This window comes from Sander lucioperca, chromosome 2 (assembly GCF_008315115.2).
Source record: "Sander lucioperca isolate FBNREF2018 chromosome 2, SLUC_FBN_1.2, whole genome shotgun sequence".
Classification (NCBI taxonomy): domain Eukaryota; kingdom Metazoa; phylum Chordata; class Actinopteri; order Perciformes; family Percidae; genus Sander; species Sander lucioperca.
In genome coordinates this window covers 39,385,377-39,403,287 of record NC_050174.1, presented here as the reverse complement: position 1 = coordinate 39,403,287, position 17,911 = coordinate 39,385,377, and the positions used below count along the sequence as shown (strand labels likewise).

General features: G+C 39.7%; 1 protein-coding gene across 2 annotated transcripts in view; it reads left to right on the top strand.

The window, feature by feature from the left end:
- The first annotated feature begins 225 nt into the window (after positions 1-225).
- Positions 226-17,911, top strand: part of antxr2a (ANTXR cell adhesion molecule 2a) — an 85,697-nt gene continuing 68,011 nt past the window's right edge. For both annotated transcript variants that reach the window (XM_031305419.2, XM_035997283.1), the window contains exons 1-8: positions 226-790; positions 6,240-6,311; positions 10,535-10,606; positions 11,766-11,847; positions 11,961-12,065; positions 12,368-12,436; positions 14,055-14,135; positions 17,393-17,453. In XM_031305419.2, coding sequence (XP_031161279.1) covers positions 618-790; positions 6,240-6,311; positions 10,535-10,606; positions 11,766-11,847; positions 11,961-12,065; positions 12,368-12,436; positions 14,055-14,135; positions 17,393-17,453 — 715 coding nt within the window. In that variant the 5' untranslated portion in view covers positions 226-617. The remainder of the gene's footprint in view (positions 791-6,239; positions 6,312-10,534; positions 10,607-11,765; positions 11,848-11,960; positions 12,066-12,367; positions 12,437-14,054; positions 14,136-17,392; positions 17,454-17,911) is intronic.

Below are 17,911 nucleotides of genomic sequence, written 5' to 3'. Positions count from 1 at the left end.
GAACTTGAAACAAATAATTTGTGAACACCGTGTCACTACTTTTACATTGAATTACATGAAAAACAGTAATAAGACTTATCCCCAAGAAAAAAAACCAATACTGATTACACATTATCAGTAATTTGACCCTCTGAACAAAAAGGGGACAGTTTTAAATCATGTCCAGCTATGGTTTTAAAAAAAAAGAAAAAAAAGTCCCTCCTCTAGTACTCAGAAATACGAGCTTTGGAGGAGTACATGAAGGCAGGCTAACTTTTCTACGGATTGTGTACTTTTAGCACGGTGAAGTTTGTTGTTAGCTGTGATTAATGTTTATCTTCTAAAGGGCTCGATATGAGCTCAGGAGTCAGAGTGCTTTTATTCAGGATAGGAGTGAGTGAACGGTGAGTCAGGAAGATGAAGAAACGACACAGCTGTTGACGTCAGGCGGTGATTTCCTTTATTTCGCAGCTCAATCAGTTAACTTGGTTGTTTTGGAGGAACTTTGCAATGTAACGTTAGCTCCTCGCACTGCGGGATGCGCGCTATATATTCAACCTTTTCTGCGCTCTGTGAAACTCTCTAAAGGCTATTTGTTGTTTTTCAACTCGAGACTTCAGTGAACTTTGGTGGCAACAATGTTGGAAAAGCTGTCACGTTATTTCACCACGGACGGTGAACTTTTTCATGGAAAGAGTCGGTGGACTTCGGCTGCGGTTGCTGTGCTCCTCCTGGGGTTGTTTGCTTCGTCTTGCTGGGCAGAAGAAGCATCCTGTCACGGAGCTTACGACCTCTACTTTGTTTTAGACAAGTAAGTAGAGCAAAAAAAGTTTGTTAGCTTTTGTTTCTGTCCTCTCTCATTGAAGCTAACGATGGAAACAATGTGACCGCTGCATCCTGCAGAATAATATCTTGAAATGTAACGGTAGGCTAGTTGTTTTTCTTATAAACGGTTGAGTTTGCATGTGGAGTGAGAAGAGAAAACTCATGCATGGTCACATACTGTTTTTATGTATTTATTTTTTACCCGAAATGGTGACACCATAGGTTGGGTAACACATTTGGCCAAAATTATGTGGATAGTCCTTTCCACATATGACAACCATGTGGACATGGGTGTACACACATGGGGTGTACCCTACACAACAACTAAAGGGAGGTCTGAATGCTACAGTATGCCAAGACAATTATGGTGCAATGGTTTGGGGGAAGGCCCTTTCCTGTTTCAACATGACAACACAAAGAAATGTTTTTCTCAGTTTGGTGTGGAAGAACTTGACTGGTCTGCACAGAGCCCTGACCTCTCAACCCCATCCAAACTCTTTGGGATGAACTGGAATGCAGTCTGTGAGCCAGACCTGATCATGCAGTTGTGTCTGAATGGTAGCAAATCCATGCAGCCAGGTTCCAACCTATTGTGGAAAGCTTTCCCAGAGGCTGTGGATTAATGCCCATGGTTTTGGAATAACATGTTCAACAATCGCATATGGGTGTCATGTTTGGTTGCCCGCATACGTGTGTAGTATAGCTAGGGCTGGCGATAGGGAGAAAATCAGATATCATGATATTCTTGACCAAATACCTCGATATCGATATTGCGGCGATATTCTAGGGTTGACAATTGGTGCTTTAACAAAATATCTTCACACTTAGATTTTAAATAAATAACCATCAGTAATATGGACATAATGTCTAAGTGGGGAAAAGGCAAATAATATACCAGCTAGAAGAGTCTGGTAAGTTCAGAAAACTGCATCCCTTTACTGTAATGCAGCCTTTAAAACCAGTAAAAGACAACACTTATGTCATATTACGATATCCAAAATCTGAGACAATATTTAGTCTCATATCACAATATCGATATAATATCGATATATTGCCCAGCCCTAAGTGTAGCTGTGATAATAGGATCCAGTGGCCATATTGTATCAGTCTGTCTATGGAGCCCAAAATACCTCGCCTGTCAATGTCTGGTCAACGCATTTTTTTATTCTTGTGTCACAGATTTCAGTGTAACATTTTCTCCAGCACATGTTTTAATGGGCTTAAGACTGCGTTTATCCACCTCAATAACTATCACAGAGGCGCTCATCTTCGGCATCATCATCATGATGTTCATTGGGGATGCATTAACAAATTCAGTTCAAGTTTTTTAAGTCTCTGAAGATTTCAGGAAAATAGTTTTAAAACCATGCCTGCCTGGAAAGTTGGAAATAAAACACATTCACACATTTGGTAACAGTACAGCAAACGTTTGAAAAGCTAGCACTAATGTCAAATATACGTAGTGTGTAGACTACAACATGAAAACACCTGTACGGTCCCTCAAAGTTGGAAATCGATGCATGCAACCTTCTGAAACTGGTCAGGTTGGATCTTAGCCAGACTCAGCCTGGCTTGTGACTACTCAGATCTGATAGATAACTGAACCCTGTCCCTGATTGGCTGGAGTCTTGTGATGCTCAGTGGTTACATGGGAGGAAGTGAGTACACCTTATGGAACCACACAAGGCTAACCATGACCTCTCCCTAACACTAACCAAGTAGTGTTATGTGGCTATGGTAAACCATGCTGTCTCTAGGAGCATAGTTGGTCACATGGTATCATGAGGTTTGTCCAGATATTGTTTCCCTTACATGAGACACGCTGCCAATGTCCAGAGGGGACCATGAAAACAAAAGAATGGATGTTTGTCACCTTTTCCTCCCTCACAATAACAGAAAATGCTTACTACTTTAAAATATTTTTTATAAATATATATCTAACCATGTTTTGTGAAGGTTACATCATTTCAGCAGTTATGGAGATGGAAATAGCCATGATCTGTCTCATCAGTGAAAACAGGGTTCTCTCAGTCATTTTAAATTTCTTGAAAGTTTGTAGATTTAAAAACTTTACAAGTCTACAATGTTGCACCCCAGTATCTTTAATCTTCTCTGTCCTACAACTTCTCTGATCTACTAGCAGGGATTTTACCGTAACATAATAAGACCTTAAATACCACTGAGAAGTCCTTGAATGTTGTGTGTTAATCATGCAAACTAGCAAGAAAGAATCAAATCACCAATTGAAACAGACTTTGGCATTGTACCACTTCCTGTGTCTTTGATTCACTCAAACTGCTGCCTCAGGCATCAAACATGCAGATACTACACAGCCAGATGCAGTCAGTTCAGCAGCACTTTGCAGTAGTGTCATGCAAAAAGGTCTCCAATATATTAGTTAGTTAGCTTACAGCCTTGACAGCAACTGTTTTTAATCCTGTCCTCCCCCAGCTTGGAAACATGCCATTACTCGGGGCCGTTGAGTTGAAACACGGCTCCCTGACCCATTTTTAAACTACCCCACCCTCAATTGCTAAATTACAGGATGTGACTGAGATTATTGGCACAAGTTTGACGCAAGTGTATGTATACATTGCATATATTGTAAGTTGTTTACATAATTGATTTGCATATGCACGTTTATATTTGTGAAATGTAAAAAGCCTAATCTGCAGTTATTGCTCAGTCATCAGTTTGTCAGCGTGTCAAATAGTAGCATGTCTCTTTGAAGGATGTTTACTTTGTCCCTGCAGATAAAGTAGCTCTACTGTTAGATTTCGTGACTGTACTGATAAGACTAAGATCCTAATGTCAGCAGTTTGTGCTGCAAGATTTGTTGCAGCAGTAATGTGCAGCATTTCTGTACAAAGAAACGTCCTTTTTAGTATTCTAAGTTATGCTGTCTCAGTCTTAGGCCAGTTCATGAAAGCTTTACTGTTTGGTTCTCGAAACACTCAGGTAACTCTTTCTTTCCAAGGAAATGCTCTGTGAGGTGGTGACACTTGTAATGTCCCTGAGCCTTATTTATTCAGGGAAGTTTCACTGAGAGAAAGCCCTGATTACGCTCGCACAGTTCATTCACACCTGGAGGCTGACCAGTACAGTCCCAGTCTGATGTGCTGGTAAGCGCTGTTCTTGCACCTGGATTTATCCTGCTGGTCCGGGGATCTCACTAGTGATCATCTGGTCACAATAAAAATCTTCTATCTTGTAATATATCATTTATTTTTATGATAACAATATACATTATCTGGAAATTCAATTGAGAAACTGCTGTAGATCAGGTGTTCACATGGAATCTAGCACTAGGTGAGCTGCTATTAGCCGATATAGACATTAAACAAGAGTTATGTGTAATGCAATCTCGGGACCCATCGGCTATTGGTCTGACAACGATTTAGCCTCTGGGGGCAAAGAACAATATTTTCAGGGTTCCGGTGTAGCTAGCAAATATCCGGATAACGGATATCCGTGCCAAGACTTCCTCTTCCGCAGTCATTGTTTACAGTCCGAGTCGATACTTTTTGTTGGAGTTTTGGGTCCAGATGACATTTCAGCAAATCTCTATAAACGGATATCCGCGTATGAATGCAGATAAATAAATAAAAAAGCAAAATAGTTGTCAGACGATAGCCGATTGCTTCCCGGATTGCATTTTGGTCAATGCGTTCCACCTCTTTTGCTCTCCACACGGACTGTTTACCTGCAAGCAACCAAAGCCTGCTCAAACGTGATTGGTCAATACTACTCGGACTACGAACGGAAACCGTTCCGATGCCGAAATCTTGTCTTGCCTACAGATTCTGCATTCATATGCAGATATCTGTTTTATAGAGATAATGTGTAATATAACTATGGTTCTATGACTTATAGATGACAGATATATATCTAGGCCTTAGTGCTCATGTGGTAACGCAGCCTTAAAGTCCTGGAAAAGTCAATGTTTAAAGTAGACCTATATCTTGAAATGACGATAACCAAATCTCAGACGATATTGAATCTCCTATCACTGTACTGTACATAACTTACAGTGATTTATTGCCCCTTTCTGGTTCCTGGCATATTTGCAATGAACAGGTAAACATTCTGGATATTTAGCATTGCACAACAGATTGGGATGGAAAGTTATGGAAATGCAGATAAGAAAAAGCCAGAATGCCCTCACGGTCGTCTCTGCCTTCCACTCTGTGACCTTGTCTTTGGGCAGGGAGGAGAGAGAGGTGGCATGAAAGATGAGCCTCCTAATGTTCAAACCCTTCTGTTTTATGTTCTCCGCACATATATTGAATTGTAATTATTTCTTTAATTACCTCCTTGTCGTTACATCAAGGGCACATTTTACACACAATGTTCATTGTGGTCAAATTGACTTCTCGAGGGGTGAGAAGGGCCAAGGGCTACAGGTTGACACCCACCTAACATTTGTCCTTGGTTACAGTGAGAAATGTATGCATCGTTTTCAACAATTACGAAGTCTTAATGAGACAAAAGACAGTAGTGGAGGAAGTACTCCGTGCTTTTGCTCTAATAAAGGTAGCAATACCTCAAAGGAAAACCTCCAGTTACCAGTTTTCATTCTTTCATACAAGCTGGAGAAAGGAAGGATTGATGGACGAGCACATGGAAAGAAGAAAGCTGCAAAAGAATGATTGATTGATTGAAGGAAAGAAGAAAAGCAGGAATGAAACCAGGAAGGATATAAAATAAATTTGATCTTTTTGCTCTAAATAAAATAAATAAATGAATCCCAGCACTTATAAATTAAACCATTTTACTGGACTCACCCTGCTGGAATCACGCTAAATATACTGGGTCGTCCTTTAATTACAAGGTTGGTGGTTCGATCCCGATGTTTTTGAGCAAGACACTGAACCCCAAGTTGCTGGGAAGGCCAGCCTTGCATGGCAACTCCACCACCATCGTTGGACGAATGTGTTTGAATGAGTGAATGAGACGCAAATTGTAAAGCGCTTTGTCTGGTAAGGTAAGATAAAGAGGTGCTATATAAATGCAGTCTATCCATGTATAACTGTTTGCATTGTACTCGTGTTTTTTTATGTTGCACAGTTTCTTTTTGTCTTTTGTAATCGGCTTTGAGTGGCTGATTTGGGAACCATTGCTAATGTTGGGCTAGACATAGTTACTGTAGTATCACTTTGTTGATTTGCCTACCTTTTTATTGTGGGAAATAAATTCTAACTGTACCAACCAAGTAGATGTGTAGAAAGGCAAAGCTCCTGTGAACATTTGAGTTCACAGCTGAAGTGACTGCTATAGAACACAGACTTATCAGAACAATTATCCAGCATGTGGCTGGTGTTAATGTCCAACTGTGGTTGTGGTACAAAGCACAAATACTGTACAGTATTTTACTCCCCAGCAGCAATCTGCTGCCACTCACAAGCTGCAAACTGACTGTTATTTTCTTGTTTCAGGTCTGGAAGTGTCGCTAATGACTGGGTCGAGATTTACTCGTTTGTGAAGAACCTCACCGACAGATTTGTGAGGTGAGTGCAAAGTCGCCATTGACATTTTCTTTGTAAACAAAAGAAAATGACAGCGTTTCGTAATGCTCATATTTTGAAATAAGAAAATACATGAAGTAAAAGTATCCTTAAGACCTGCAGATTTAGCATGAAGCAAGGGCAAGCAATGCGTTAACATACTGAACATAAAATAAAACAATAAAAACAAAACATGTTTAGAATAACTTTCTTCCAGAAAAGATAATTACCATCTCTTAAAAATGACATGATAACTGATGAGCATGAAAGTAGGTACAATGAGCTAATTGGTTGGTGAAATATTACAATCTTTAACAAACCTTTTTTTTTTATTTTACATCTGTTTAATATTACCGTGGTTGCTTTATCAGATAAATGGCTATAATTAAAGAGCCTGTGACATTACTTGCAGCTCCCACCTGTTGTACAAACTATCAAATTGCAAAATCTATGACACCCTTTTTGCACATAATTCATTAAAAAAGACGAAACCAAAGAAACCGGCTTGAAACGTTCGGCTTGCATAACGTTTGAGTCAAACGGCGCCTGCCAGCACAGTACAGACGGTGGCGACCCAGCCAGAATGAAGTGGTTGGTTGAAGAAAATAGCAAAGGCACCAGGTGGGAGTGGGTGGCAGAGAGGAGCAGTCTTCTGGGCTGTGAGAATGGCCATTTGCACCGGGGGGGTCCGGCTCCACACTTATCCCCTGCTTCCACCACAGAACGGCTGACAGGCAGACAATGTACAGTAAAGCAAAAGAACACTGGAAGGCAACGAGGACAATCTGCTAAACAATGCTCGCTCACCAAGAGCTCTTCTGTTCCGCCATGTGGAGCAAACTGGACTACTTCATCAACCCACTCCCCCCCCCCTTCCAAAGAAAAATAAATCCCACCACCACCCTCTGATATGTCCTTGGCAATCACTCTAACCGTAGTCTCTCCATACTGCTTCAGCGGTAACGTATACAATCATATACTCCACTGAGAGCCTTAAGTTTGATGTTAAGTTACCACCCACGATTTATCATCTGTGACTTGAGCGTGGTTAGTTTTTAGTCCACATATGACTCTGAAACTTGCAGACAGGATGTGGATGTATACGGCTGCTACTGCCACCAGCCAAATCTGGCCGTGTGGCTTAAAGATTGTGCTATGTTTGCGGGGGAGGATGGCGACTGGGCCATGTGTCATGTGGGTGAGAAATATCAGCACCTCTCCTTATGCTCCAAAGGCTTTGGATCTCTAAAGGAAACACTTGTGTGCTTAACTCTCTGAAGTTTAACTTGCTTTGTGGGATGGCATCCGTGTGCTGTGCGTTTGTAACCGAGATAGGAAGTAACTGAGTACATTTACGCTTTAAGTCCTGTACTTTCTCTGATGTTAGGTATGATGAGTTACTGGTTACTTACAGCATTTAAGATTTAAGTACAGATCTTACTTTTTCTCTTCATATACCACTTCTGATAGCAGTGCTACTTTACTACTACTTACTACTTTCTTTTTAAAATTTAAAATCTGTAAACTGTATAAATGATTGGTAATATTCTCCTACAGGAATGTGTAAGCTGAAGCTTAATCTCTAACTATGCATCTAACATTCTTTTTAGACGTGTGCAGATGTTTATTATATTGTTACATTGCGTTTCAAAGAAAAAGTATTTATGTATTGATCACATCGGTCCCATACTGGACCCATTATATAATGCCATTATCAGCACCAGGGGCCTCATTTAGAAACATGGCGTACGCACAAAAGAAGACGTACGCCGCTCTCTACGCAAGAATTGGGATTTATAAAAAGCAAACGGAAGACGGGAAAATGTGCGGTCCTCCGCGGACACTCTGACCCAGGCGTACGCACAGAAAGGGTGAAATGAGAAACGGCGACACAGACAGCAGATTGATGAAACACGTGAAACTGAGACCATTGTGTTAAACAAATCGAAATATTGCCTCTCATTGATGATATGAAGAATTCACAAAGCCATTCTTAGAATTAATATCCTACACAAACACCTGTTTGATCGATCTGCGGTGAAAAACGGACAAAACAAAACAAGATACTATCGTAAATTCAAATGAAGATATATTTGCGAAAAAAAATGTTCTGTACTTATATTGGCATGTTACGGAATTTATTCTCATGAATAATAGATAAACTGGACAAATAAGGTTTACACTGATGCTGTTATCGATGCCTCCGTCTGGCGGAGCACGTCGTTTTAATATGGTCATCATATACAGTATCATAGTGTTTTATACAGTGTTTTATTTTTATGGCTTTAGATCGTTTTATTTTAGTTTTTAAATGTTTGTTTTTATTGTAGGTCTAAAGCATGTTTTAACCATTGTGAAAGGTAAAATAGAAAGTTTTACTAATTACATGCTCCTTGCGCAGAATTAGTTGTCATTCATAATAAGATTAATTCCGACACCTTTTAGCTGTTTGGATACAATCAAATTGATGGGTAGAAAAAGGCATGCCATGCGTAATGATGCACAATGGCTGGCTTTGCCCTGTTGGGAGATGTGGCAAATGGAGACCGACAGCAAGAAGACTTGCTGGCAAACGAGGACGAGTGGCCTCAGAGCCGGTTCTGGCTGCCTCGAGCTGTCCTGTTGGATCTCTGTGCTGTTTTGGGCCCAGCGTTACAGAGGAGCACTCGGAGAAACCACGCTGTGCCGTTGTCATGCCGACACCTGTCCCACTTCAAGAGGGGTCAGCTCCGGCGTCCCGTGGCAGAAACACTTTCTCTGTGTAGCACTAGGTGTTTTTTGCATCAACTTTAATATCAAATCATTTCTTTTTCATTTGGGCCACGGTCCGACCTCTGAGGCTGTGGCATTAACTGCGTCTGCAACATGTTGTCACTCTACAGCACACTCTACTCTGTGCCCGCCAAACACATTTTCCTCTTTTCCACCTCTCTAGCAAGAACTACAACTTCACATTGAGTGAAAGTCCTTTGCTTTGTTTTCCTCTGTGCACATGATGTCGGTATGGATGAATATTAATTTGGGGCGTTTCACTGAATTTAAGGGTAATTATGGGCGTGACATGAAGCTGCCAAAGCTGCGCAATGTTTAGAGTCGATTGTCATTTATAAAGGGAATCCGGCATGGGACGTGCGTGCGCATGGTTTTATAAATCCGAATATTTCTGTGCGTACTCACATCCTATGTTTCGTCCGTACGCCACTTCTGACGCAAATTCGCCGCACAGATTTATAAATGAGGCCCCAGGTCCTAATTTTATAATCGGTGTGAGATAAGTTGATGAAATAAGACTGTTCGGTTAAAAATCTTTTCAGGAACTTAAAAAAAGACGCCTTCTTTTCAGCTTGATCTGTAGAGGAGTGAGCGTGTAGACTGAAATGACAGAGTAGAATTACAATATGAAGTAACAGGATGACAATATTAGGTAGATAAACAAAAGTGAGATTGGGTCAAAGTGTAGCAGTAACAAGTATTAAAATTGGGTTATCCCAATTATTGGGTTATAATTTAAATAATTAATTTTGCTTATTTTCAGTCTCTTTCTTAAATTGGCAAAGTTGTTGTATAACTGTCTTGTGCTAAAACAAATTTAAAGGCAGTTTGGCTTGTTTTTTGATACTGAACGATACTAAATGTCAACAGTACTGGTTGTACAGAGAAGACTCTGATGCCAGTGGTCAGAGACACAGTGTGAGTTCACACCTTTAAACAGTCACAGGTACAAAGTATATATTTGTGCAACAGGGTGGGTGGGTGTGTGTGTGTGTGTGTGTGTGTGTTTATGTGTGACTCATCCTCACAAGATGTTTCCTGTCGGTGAAGTGATTAATCATGTCCTTCAGTCCCACGGAAGCTGCTTTAAGTCGTACACTAATATTAGTTGACATTAAAAGAGCCCCTTCTGTTTGGTTAATTATACGTTCCTCTTTTATTCTCGTGAACCAAACTGAACCCCTGAAAGAGCTTTATATAAAACTGTCAGTCACACTGACTCCTTAGTAGCCATTCTGAGTGTGTTACATGTCATGTTGTGTGGGTGGTTGATAAAGAGAATGGAGGAGGGAAGTGATCATTTTATGGAGTAAGGAAGGAGAAAACCTGTACAAATATGACAAACGTTATAATATATTGTCTTAGCTTAGTGCTATTCCATTTTAAGAATGAGACATTTTGAGAAAACGTAGTATTTCTGATTTCTAATGTTTGATTTCTGTTTTTCTCTTCAGCCCCAGAATGAGAGTCTCATTCATCGTCTTTTCGGCCCAAGCCAAAGTCCTGCTGCCTCTGACTGGAGACAGGTAATAAATCTCTGGAATAAATTCATGATACTCTTGAAGTACAGTGCTGCTTCCATGGTTACTGTCCCTTACTTTAAGGAGTCTCGTGGTCTAAAGATGTCAATTTTGTCTACTTTTTGCAGTTTTTCTTTTCTTTTTAAACTGATGGTAATATTCCAGTTTTGCTTATTATATACATTGCTATGAATGATAATAAAGTATGGTCTCAAGTATCAGTATGTGCTTCATTTTCATTATATACAACAAAAATAAATCAATAATTTGCATATGTACAAGTTAAGTACCAGAACAATTTTCCATAGCTGTGTATCCAAAGCTGACACGTTTTCTTGAAATTAAAATCTCTCTAATATGAAACTAACACTCTTTCCAAAGCTGTAATAATAATACCATGTATATTATTATAAAAGATATGATTGTATTTATATTTATTATATTTTAACTTGTAGTTGCATACTATGAAAGTATTTTGTTGATTTGGGTTTACTATGAACTTGGCCTGTTCTTGCAGGCCACCGTAGTGAAATGTTTGCATGGTGACATTAGGTTGAGGTTAGATGTTTGAAATTCCCACTGGGGCTTTGAATGTCAAACTCGATAAACGGCTTCTATTTTCGTCTTCATTACAAGAACAACTCGTTAAAGTCTCTTTTTGGAACCTGAGGTTGTCAGCACGACCATAACCACAAGTTTCCACCACATCATGTAGCTGCTGTACAGTATGGCCGGGAATCACCAGAGGCCTCACGATACAATGTCATCACGATACTTATGTCACGATAACGATATTATTGCAATTTTAAACATATTGCAATATTCTGCGATGTATTGTAATTTATTACCTTTTTTCCAACTTCAAATTTTTCCCAGTTTCAAATTATGTCCCCAAATGGAAACTTTGTCAACATCTGTTTTATCTAAAAAGATAAATTTTTCTGTTTGTTCATCTCACTTCAATTTGATGGGATTGTCAAGCAGACAAACTGACCAACACATATGTAATAATAGATCGATACTTGCCATCTGTGTATCGATACAGTATCGCCAAAGAAAATACCGCGATACTATACTGTATCAATTCCCCCCCCAACCCCCACTGTACAGTAGCTGTACAGACGATTGATTATCAATTACCAATTATTTTCTGTGTGTTTTTAAGATACCAGATAGAAGAGGGTCTGAAGCTCTTGCGGGACGTGAGACCAGCAGGTGAAACATACATGCATGAAGGAATAAAAGAGGTCAGTTTACTCCTACAAATAAATCCAATTACAGCCCATAAGCTTTTTACAAATATGCACACGATTGTGCCATTGAGATGTGACGAAACGTTTCGTGTCATTTGAACCTGAAGGCCTCAGCTCAGATACAGACACAAACGACCAAGTCTTCGAGCATCATCCTGGCTTTGACGGACGGGAAACTTGAAGTTTACGTTCACGAGCTCACAGTGAAACAGGTGAGACTGATATCGTCAAACAGTTATACAAGTTTTCTTATGTCAGTGTTAACTCTGCTGTCAAAACAGAATTCATGCTGGTTCCCAAAAAGCTCATGTAGCACTTGTCACTTTATTTTTACTTAGGTTCATTTAAATTACATTTTAAAAAAAAAATGTATGCTAATTTATTTAGTTAGGGACATATTCACTATTTTTTCTTAAATGTGATTTTAGAGCCTCGGCACCCTGCATGTATTGAGTTATTTTCTTTACATCCCACCTGCTGCACATCATCAACACACAATGTATTTGATCTGCAGGCTGATGAGGCGAGGAAATTCGGCGCCCGTGTTTACTGTGTGGGGATTAAGGACTTCGATGAGCAGCAGGTAAGAAAGCGTTAGTCTTAATCTGCTGCAGTCAAAACACCAATGAAGTCTGTCACTGAATAGCAAATTTCATAGCAACATGTTGCCATGTTGGAAGAGTGTCAAGAAAGGTAAACACATGTAATGTGAGTGCCATCACCTGTATGGAAAATCCATGTCATAAAGTGATATAAATACAAACTCTCTGAAACCATTCACCATGCAGCAATATCCACCTTTCAGATGTTCATCATGTTTCATGATGCTTTAAATAGTCAGTGTTTTGTAGAAAGAATGTGAAATATGCTGCTTCCAGTTGAGTTCTGGAGCTCCCAGGATAGCGGTATCTGTATATTTCAGAAAGGTCTTCAGGATAAAGTCTGAGTTTTAGCTTAGTTTATGGTTTTCCATTTAGCTACAGTGATTAGCGATTGCTTTTATACATTTTTAATTAAAGGATTTGCATCAATTAGGTAAAAACAAATGACCATGTATGATTGTTCCAACACGCGAGTTAATGACATTGCACAAACTGAACAAACAAATAAACTAAACAAAAAACAGACCAAACAACCTTTTGAATACTAACAATATTACAACAACAAAAAATCAGTGTGCAGCCATGAACAAAAACCGAGACAATACATCAACATCATACAACAAAATGTAAGTGTAGTCTGCCAAATAGTTCTGCATTTACATTTACATTGGTTTAGGATAGGAGTAGTACAATTCTCTGATATATTTTTTTAGTCTGATATTTGTTCCATTTTGCAGGAGTTCAGTAGATGACTACGTTTTAAAAAGATGGTTTTGGGCCTGCGAAGTTCTTCCTAAGAATCTAAGCGACGAAGCATTGATGTGTAAAGTGTAAACATGGCTTCAGTCAGATAAGTCTTCACAAATATCGTAATAAAAATCACAATATTACATTGTCTCCAGTACTCGCCAAGACTGTAGTTTCTTGTTGGATACTATTTAGTTGTAGACAGGCCAGCAGGGTCATCTATCCAAAAATCTGTTGAAAACTGATGTGTATTGGAAAAGGAGGCTGGGATTCTCAGTGAAGTGCTATACCCAAACGTGTAACTATTAAAGCGTACTGTGAACATTTGCATGTTGTGTGCATTAAAGGTGTCATTTACGTTGGCTGTTAAATCCGGTATTGGAAATCAACAAATGTAATCAGCCAGAAAAACAATCTGATCACTACTTTATTTATTATTTGTCTCCACAACATATAATCTTCACTCCATAAAATGATATCAGAATGTCTGAGCTGCACCGAAGTCAGAATCTCTCCTCCTCATGTCAGTGATTTCTGTATGTTTTACTGTCTCTCTTCCGACATGGTGGCCTGTCCCTTGTAACCATGGGTAACCATCCTGTGATGAGCTCTTATTAAGTCAAAAACAAAGGCAATATTTCTCCCAGTTTGTGTTGCAGTGATTTTTTTCATCGTTTTTTTCATGGTTGAGCAAAGTGTTTGCCACAGTCATGCCATCTGCTATGTCTCCTCCTGCCCATGATATGAAAGGAAAGACAGTGCTCAGTCATAAAGAGGAAAACCGAAAAAGAAGAAAGCAGCTTTAAATCAGCAGTACTTCTTGTTAACTCATCTCTTTGATTAAACCGGCAGCTTGCTGATATTGCGGACACCAAGGACCAAGTGTTTCCTGTCAAAGATGGCTTCCACGCACTCAAAGGCATCGTCAATTCTGTAAGTGCGCCTACTTTGTGTGTGTTTGTGTGTGTTGGACTGCGAATTTTAGTCAGCTCAGGTTTGAGGTGTGTATGTATGAGTATATAATAAGTAGAATGTAACACTTATGCACAAAATTGGTCTTCATTGAAAGTTTTTTTTTTTTAAACTTATTTTAGATATAATTAAAGGTAGCACCATGGCGCCTATTGTTGGTTAATTTGGGAATTAGTTTCCTTCCTTTTGCTTTATGAAAGTTGGTCACAAATTTAAAGCAAAACCTCACTGAACTTTCTGCTAAGCTGCATGGAAAATGTCTGTGGAAATAACTGCTCCTTGTGTCCTCCGTTTGTAGACGAAGAAGGAACTATCTTCGCCACTCGGTAGCAAATTACGACGCTAGAACTGGAGCAGTTTGACAGTTAGTCACTGTCCATATGACATCCTCTTCAGTGTTTTTATTGTGTTGAGTGTCAGAAACTCTCAGTGCAGCAGCAGCACTTTGATACAATGCATGCTTTTTTCATGCTATTTTCGATGAAAACTTCAGAATAAAAGGCTGCGCAACGCATCAAACCCATCAGTGTAATGCTCTAATCAGTGAATAGAGTCCCCTAAACAGTGTTTATTTGAAGTTTCCCATGCAGCCTCCTCGTTTTTCTGCCAGCCAATTAGTGATACTTTCCATTTGCTGCAGCTTTTAGCCTAAACGCTGTCAGCCAAGGCGGGGGTTTGTATGGCAACATTTTTATATGAATTTGAGCCCGGAGCCCTGCGGAGCACTCTGACCTGAGCTGGACTTACATCTGTGTCAAAGCTGACAAGGCCGGCCGTGTTTCAGAAAAAGAGCAGAACTACACGAAGCTGTCAGACATGCAGCTGGAGGGACGCAGAGCCAGAGGGTGTGTCTAATTTCTGTTGTGGGATCCAAAGCACAAGAACTATGATTGATTATGTTGCTTTTAACATGACTGTCAAGTGAAGGAGGGTCTAACTGTGGCTCTGTCTGTTGTCTCAAAAATGTGAAAGTGGAACAATGCCTGGGTGCAGACAATAATGTGCAGAATATACACTTTAAATCTCTTCTCATTTATCTCCTAAATTATTTAAACAAATTATCACTTTGATTAAAACATGAGTTCAAATGTATGTATGCCAAATAGATATTTTTTAAATTCCAAAGATTGCATGACCCGCAAATGTCATCTAGAATGCCTTAAACTGAGTCTTGGTAATGCATCTTTTGATGTATTGCAGCAAAATTATGAAAAAAAAAAAGTGATAAACAAAGCCACCAGGATTAATTTGAAACAGGTGTAATATTTGTTGGATCATTATAAAGCACGAGTAACCATGACTAGCACCCTGAAAAAGGCAAAAGGGGAAAAAATGACGCCCCACTTCTGACCGAGAATATTATCATCTCTAAGGAGCATGTGAATCCAGCTTGTACTTATTAACATTATAATGTGTTTAAAGCCTCTGATAGGCTGGGTTTGATTATTTATAATTAGAAGAAAATATGCTTCTAATCTGTTTGTGCTGAGCTAGGAAGATATTTTATTTTTTATTTTGAGAGCATGCACAGTCTTTTTCACAAGGTCGTCCTTCCCCTTAGTTATTTATATATATATATATATATTTTTTTTTTTTCTGTCTTTCCAAAATGTTTTAAAGCCTACACAACAACAAAAAAGCTCATCCCCTCAGTCCTTTGGAGGCTCTGAGCACAGTGACGCTTCCAGCATCCAAATGAAATGCGGAGCATTCTTCTCTGATTAGTAATACTGGATTCCTGACTAGCTGGCCTCCTCACTCCTCTGTTGGATTTCGAGGATTTGAGATCATCTGTGCAGCCTTGTGCTGCAGGATCCGCCCTGCCTCTGTGACCAGCACGACAAAAACTCACAGAAAGAGCTCGGCAAAGTTGTGTTTCTGCACCCTGTTAGGCCTTTTTTTTCTGTTCAACACTGTGTCTTTGTTGTCTGAGCTGCAGGCCTTTTGGAAAAACCCCAAATTGCAAAGTAGCCACATCGTTATCGTTAACTTCCTTTGGCTACTGAACACATTCAGCCGAGTTTAGCAACCTGTACAGTTTAGCGACCCGACTTAAACATGTTGGGATGCTTTGACGCATTCCTGTTAAATAATGTATGATAGAAATACCCGTATGAACCTTTCCACCTAAATATTTCCACTAAATGACAAAACCAGCCTCATCCTTTCGGAAAGCCCACCAGTTACAATGCTGGCTGAGAGATTCGGATGACTTTGGGTATTTGGATGACTGCCTCCTTTTCCTCCTGCAGCCTGTAAATAATGTTGGATCGCTAGATCCCAGAGAAATAAATAGCTGCTGTTTTGAGGTCAACCGAACTGAGGCCTCTAATCTCAGCATTCAAAGCTTATATTTTATTCTCTCCAAAACACTGATGTCTCAAACCCTGATGAATTACTTAATTTACCCAAAGTTCCAAAGAGTATAAGTGCTACTTTTCCACATGGCAAATTTCTCATTTTGGAGCAGAACTTTTCACATTTCTACACTTAATGGGAAAACAATGTCATTCCTCTGGACCCTTTATCATTTTAAGCTTAGGCAGGCAAACAGTCAAATTTTTTTCTTTTCCTTTTTCTCGGGCACTGCCAAGGAAGTAATTAGACGGGGAAAATAGTGGCACAGAGGAACAGCAGCAGATCCTTTTCCTCCCAGCTGTCATCTACAACCCTCTCCCCTTTTAACGATTCCATATCAAACCATCATATTTAATAAGGCCGCTGTAAACACTTCCCTCTTCCTCTCCTCAGATTGAAGTTTCACCCAACATTAAATGAAAGGTTCAAGTGTCCTATATTGCAGTTAATATGCTTCTTTTTACCGACTGTGTACTGGGATTTGCATAGTTTGTCCTTTGTTGATTTATTGAATCACAGCGGATAGTGCAGCACTATGACAGTGGGCTCACACAGGCCTCTTTATATGATAATGCAGGATCCCGGAGGTTTTTAATAGAACTGAGAAATGTAATAGTCTTGCATAATTTTCCCATAAAGGCTGACACAGCTGCCGTTTCTCCCTCGTGTTCTTCTCGCCGCTGATATTCAGCGCCCTCCTTTAGCCGCCAGGCCCCGATCAGGAGTGAGACATTTCTCAGGTGTTGCACCCTAATCTGTTTTCTAAACTTGACAGAGCTGATAACGGCCAGGACTTGATGTATTTATTCTTGGCCCTCAAGTGATAATGTACCCATTTAATTTTTTTCCTCATCCTCCAGATATTAAAGCGATCGTGCACAGAGATCCTGAGTGTGGAGCCCTCCAGTGTCTGTGTGAACGGTGAGTGGATCCTATTTCTCAGTTGCAAGCAGTGGTGAGGTAGCAAATCTGCTTAAAGACAGGCAGTAGATCAATCACTTAGGCCATCATTGGACACTCAAACTCCCCACGGAACCTCAGATCATTTAAATTATTTCACATTTTGGAGTTTTCTTATCCCTTTTATTCCACCTAAATCAGTGGTTCTCCGTAAAAATAAAGCAATGTGTACTTGTGACCCTTCATCACTGGTTATGGTAACCTCAAAACATGAAGCTATATAATGCTTCTCAGGCTAGGTCATGGAGTTTTTAGAGGCCTAAGGAAATGAAAATATCCATTATTTCACCTAAAAAAACCTAAAGTTAGAGAAAAGTCAGAAAAAATAAACGTGTATGTTTTCTGTTTTATCCCTTTTTAATTGTCCCTGATTTACCCCCTTCAATGAGGGGGTTGCGACCCCCAGGTTGGGAACCGCT